The sequence below is a fragment of the Calypte anna genome, chromosome 2 (genome assembly GCF_003957555.1).
Source record: "Calypte anna isolate BGI_N300 chromosome 2, bCalAnn1_v1.p, whole genome shotgun sequence".
Lineage (NCBI taxonomy): Eukaryota > Metazoa > Chordata > Aves > Apodiformes > Trochilidae > Calypte > Calypte anna.
The window spans coordinates 27,454,920-27,460,718 of record NC_044245.1 but is presented as its reverse complement, the minus strand read 5'-3'; the positions used below and the strand labels follow the sequence as shown (position 1 = coordinate 27,460,718).

At 37.5% G+C, this 5,799-nt stretch overlaps 1 protein-coding gene across 2 annotated transcripts in view; it reads right to left on the bottom strand.

Moving 5' to 3' along the window:
* Positions 1-1,621: 1,621 nt before the first annotated feature.
* The window catches only part of PHF14 (PHD finger protein 14), a 152,628-nt gene continuing 148,450 nt past the window's right edge, over positions 1,622-5,799 (bottom strand). The window contains exon 18 of one of the 2 annotated variants that reach the window (XM_030445688.1): positions 1,622-1,797. In XM_030445688.1, the coding sequence (XP_030301548.1) occupies positions 1,723-1,797 (75 nt within the window). In that variant the 3' untranslated portion in view covers positions 1,622-1,722. The remainder of the gene's footprint in view (positions 1,798-5,799) is intronic. The other variant, XM_030445687.1, reaches the window with a different exon arrangement.

Below are 5,799 nucleotides of genomic sequence, written 5' to 3'. Positions count from 1 at the left end.
GAGCATGGTCCACACGGTCCTGAGTTGTAAATCTGTGCTTATGTCATTCCTAAATCTGTCTCTTCCACTGCAGTGAAGTCAAAATAATATTCTGTAGAGAGACATTGTCAACCAGGTGCTTTGAGTTGCCAAAGGGGTGGGTGTGAGTCCACCTGTGCCTGATTAGGACAGGCCCCTATTGGGCATGAGCAAGACCAGGGGGCCAATAAAGGTGGGACACACACCCACAGAAGGCACCTCAGCTCACTCTGGTGTGAGGCATGGAGAGGCCAGCAGCTCGTCGAGCCTCTGGAGCAAGAAAGGCTCTTCCTGCTACACTTCTACCCTGGAAGCGCTGTGTGGTGGCTGGAGTCCTGGAAGAGACCAGCAGCTCGTCGAGCTTCAGGAGCAAGAATGGCTCCTCCCGCTACAATATTCCTTTTCCTTTCTGAGATGGCTACAGTGCTGATCTGCACCAAACAGAAGAATGCTGAATTTATTTTATATGTCAACAGACATGATAGCTGCATTCGTTAAAACGAGATCTGGTGTTATTAAACTCCTGTAGTGCAGTTGTGATTGAAATTTGTCCATGAGCTACACACATTTGAACCTCATGAACCAGAAAAGAATTTATATAAGACACTGCTCAAGAACAGGCATGTTGTTTTTAAAACATCTGAAAGTAAAATTTATACAGACAGGATTAAACTGATGATGAATACTATTTACAATCTGATTTAACACTCAATATACAGAGTAACAGTAAACATGTGGAAGAGTAGGAAAAGAAGTGAATTTTTTTTCAACTGAAGATGATTTAATCCTCCTAGAGCAAGATAAACTTCACTCACGGGACTTCATGAAGTGTTGCTCTCATCCTAAAGAAGAATCAGGAAGATTCCTGTTTTCCTCATTGCAACCTGTGAAACTATTTGAATTTCTTGTACTAAATTCCCCATTTGGTGGCCTGTACAGGCTAAGAAGTTGAGGTAAATTGGAAATCAAAATAATGAGTACAGGAAGAAGGGGGTTTTATTATTCACATTTAAAGCTCTAATGACACAGAAAGAAAGTTATTTTATTCTATTAGAAAGCAAAGATCAGTATGAAGGAATTGGACCTGTGCAGGATGGCCTAATCAAGAGAAATGCTTGACATTCATTAAATGATCAGGTGAAGATGGAAAAGATTTAGATGGAAGACAACGATAATGAGACACGAAACCAATTACAAACCCGTAAAACTAATTACTTACAAAAAACATCCTGTACATACCAAAAAAATCCTTGCCTCCACCCAGTCCTATGCAACATTTACTTTAATTACTGATCAGAAGACATTTCAGAGCTCATTTAGTAGAACATATTTATCTAACTTTTGCAAATCAAAGCTTTTGCTCAGAAAAATATGTCTAAGTTATATCTGTCCTTTAAGGATAACATAGCTTTGTAGAAAAATTGACCTGTTTGCTTAGTAAATGCTGTAAGTGATGAATAACCCAACAGTTTTCTATACTGTGTTCAAAAAGCTTTTAGAATTTTATTGGTATGGTCTCAGTTCTGATAATTCAGTTTTTAATACAATCAAGAATATCACCAGGAGCTACTTAATTAATTCTCCAGTGCAGCAGGAATTTCATTTTCAATGACTTTATTGAGAACTTTTTTTGTTAATTTTACAATGAGAAACTATAATCACTGTTACACAACTTGCAAATATTTCAAACAAGACAGCAATTTCCTATTTTTTTGATTTTGTCTGTTCCAAATTCAGCTCCTGAGATGGATTTTCTGCCTCAGCTTCATTTTCATCTTCCTGCAAAAGAAAATGAAAACCCAAATGTTAATCAACTTATTGAAGTACACTTTTTTGTACTTATGCATATGTATAGAATTCTGTACAGACTTTTGTCATCTTTTGCCTGACCAATAAGCATAAAATAAGCAAAAATCCATCATTTACTCAAGCATTTGATTTTGCTTAACAGTTGAAATAAAAAGGATAAGAAAGTTAAAAAGTCTTATCAACTATATTTATGGTATAGGAATTATTTATTAATAAATATTTCACTGACCAATTTACTGGATGGTTACATAAAGAAATGACTAAACCATACATAGATGACAAAATACTCAAACATTTGCAACAGACAGAAATAACACACCTTTCTTTTGTTCTTGACCAAAGGTTTCCACTAAATTACTTCTGAATGCAAAAACTTTCATCTTTGTTCTAAAAATTACTTTTGAAAAGCATCTGCCAATGAAAAATGTTTCAGTTTTTGGAGACCAGATACGTTTACTTCACCATTTGATAAAAGACAATAAATTTAACTTCAGAGACACTTTATGTGCTGCAGCATCATATTTTTGTCCCATCTAGCATATTTTCTTGACAGGTCTGCCAATTTTCCAATTACTTGTACCACCATATGTTATCTGAAGATCAGTCAGGTCTAAAATAGGAAACATGAGCATGTCAGGCAGCAGCATGCTTACAATATTCTACAGCTTCAGCTCCAATAGTAGGGCTCATAATTCACCAGAGGTTCCTCTGAATCTCACTGAAAAAATGAGGTGACATCACAATGCCTGTTTCCATAGGAATGGAGGCTATTTTGTGTCTAGTACAAAATAGTGACCTCCAAAGTATACATTATGTAAGACTGAGGAAAGTGTTTTATAGGGCAACTCACAACCCATCACACTGTGAACAGTCCTCGTCACACATTAAAAGTATGGCAAGTTTTCCTGCCTGCATTTTAATACAAAAAAAGAGACAAACTTCCTCATTCCAAAAACACAAAGAAGAATAAATGAATAGACATTTGGCAATAAGAAGTGTCCTGGCTACTGTAACACCATTTGTCTTAAGTCAACAGTTGAGAGAAAGGAAATCCCAGGGACATTAGGTGGGACCCAGGAACCCAGGGTGCAGTTTCCTGCTTTAAAACAGCACATTCATTCTTCTAAGAAAATAACTTTTTTGCACCCTAGACCTTCTGCTGTAAAGAGGTATTTTGTAAAGATAAGTATAATAAATATTTAGAGGTACAAAACATATAGCAAGATGATATGGGCAGCACAGAATAAAATAGCAATAGAAAACCTCATGAAAAAAATGAGGTCTTCTATTGCATTACAAAACACTAAAATAAAATTGAAAAGGTAGTTCTAATAAAGGAATACACACTCCAAAACATTCTGCTACTAATCCTCCCCCTTCTAGAGATAGGTCACTGAGAAATATTGACATCACTGACTAAAGGCCAAATGCTTTTTTTCTTATTTTGCTGCACTGTCATCTCTTCAATAACTTTTAAAACATGTAGTGAGCCCTTTGGCTCTTTTAGTTCAGGTGCAGAAATATGTCTGTGCACATGTGTGAAACCAAAGTTTGTTGATTAACTGAAAAAAGAAGTCTAACATATATTCAAGAGAGTGTAATGTGCAGCACACATACAAAGGTCAAACTTCCAAAGCAAATGAAGGCAAGGCAGAATGGGAAACAAGGAGCAGTGAGCAACTTAGCTTGGATATATTGTTTACAAGTAACAGAGTATAATGCTGAATAAAGAAGCCACCCAGAAACCTGTGGCTGCTATAGAAAACCAGGGGGGTTCTTTCATGGAGAACTTGGTATTAAAAGAACAGCAAATCTGCATGTTTCTGAAGGCCCTTTCCTACAAAAATCGCATCCCTACTGACCTCAGTGCCAAATAATCCACCTCCCTAGCACACAACCTGCCATTATTCTAAAACCTTGACTTATCTTCCCTCTTACAAGGAATATAAAACCTAGACATTCTTTTCCCAGTACATATATAATATGCTCCCCTAGTAATTTACCCCAAATAAAGGAAGCAAGCAGATGTTTCAGAGACTACAGGACCATACTTTCCCTGAGGACTTCAAGAGTGTGAAGGGTTATCAGGCTCTGTTGCCGGAAAGGAGTCTCTTGTCCGGGATCGACGCGTTGATATGGTGATATAGACTCGTAGGATGTGATCTGAGTCTATAGCCTACAGTGTGGAACTAGCAAAGATGGTCTGCTGCTATGGAAGCAACCAGCCGCTCTCTCAGCTAGCTCTAGAATGAGCTGCCTTGGTGGGTGTGAGCCTCACTATTTATTGGCCCCATGGTCTTGCACATGCTCCATAGGGGCCCTGCCCTGACTGGGCACAGGTGGGGTTGATAGCGGCTCACACCCACTTCTTGATGATCAGAGGCACCTGGTCGCTCTGTTCCACTACAGGCTCAATACTGAACATGCTCTGCCTGAGTCTAATTTTTTTTAAGACAAAAAAGTTTTATCCTGTGTAAGAGGTTTTGTAACAGAATCTTTTGGCTTTGTATTGATTTGAAATGTCATCGGTGTTTTCTGAGATGCAAAAATGATGGCTGAGTGGCTATGACAAGTCCAGGATTTGGTCTTTTTGAATATTCAAGATGGAAGCATTTACTTTGAGATATTTTGCAGAGCCAGTATTCCTTCCTTTGTTCATCTCCTGTTGCTTCAACCAGGTAAAACACATTCAAAGAGGTAAAATCTACCAGCAGAGTATAAATGTGACTTATGTGGACACATTCCCACACAGAAGTTATCCAGGTCCCTGACTCATATTTCATCAAGTTTTTTTTTATATCATCATTTTGATATGTTTATGCCCAAAAGCTTTACGAATACTATTGTATTGAAACATACTCTAGAAGGGACATCTTAATTTTGTAGAAGAGCTTTTCCTCCATCTCTGTTTTCCAAGAGCAGAAACTCACATTTCACTCTGAAACAAATCTATTTAGGATCTCTGAACGTGGGTGACTGGTGTGCAAAACACTGAGTAATGATGGGTGATCTTTCTCTTAGGACAAATTATCGAGGGGAGAAAACTTTTTCTTTGTCAGGTGTTTCTTGAGCCAGATCAGTTCCCAGAGCAGTGTCTAGCACATGAACAACAGTGTCAGCAGACAAGAGATGGCAGGAATTTGACTGGCAGTAGACACAGGGAGGAATGAACCCCCCAGTTCTGGCACCCACAGAGCTTCCTGCCAGTAAAAAAGTGGCAGCAGTGGCCTGAGAATGGTGAACTTACCAGTGACTAAAAATTATCAGAAAATTCTGAGATGTAAACACCTACAGAGTATAGTAAGTGCACTACCACTGCAAGTATACTTGGAAAAGATGTGAACTGGTTATAGATTTGAACTGGTGCAAGTATCAACCATATTCCAAGTTGTGAAGATTTCCTATGCTTTCAGTTTGCTGACGACGTAAAATTTTTATGAAATTTATTATCTTTTTTTTTAATAGTCCAACAGGCATCCCAGTGATTGCATCTAGAATACTGAATCAGTTAGAGTTTCTAACGTCATTAATAATGTTTGAATTTTCAGCTAAATAGCCTATATAGCATAATTGTCAAGAAATTATGCCAGTCTGCAGATTAAACATATTTGTTTAAATATATTTGTTTTACTAATTATCACCTATCATTATCATCATTATAATTCTTTTAATTCTGATGGTTAGCAAAAAATGCTTTTTCTCATGTTAACTAGTAAAAACCAGTCCATGATGGCAATGTGTAACATTGCTATTACTAGTGGCTCCACAGCAGATGAAATACTGAAATCTGGTTTCTGTTTCACAGCGATTCAGTTCACATTATTTCTATTAATGCCTCACACCTCTATTTTATTTTACCACTTATTTTGCTTCCAGCTGCCTATGACTCTACTGTCTAGTGCTTTCTGTCCTAAAAATTATGAAACAATCACCTTGATGTTTGAACATTCAGTGATCAAAGGAGGTTTTGGT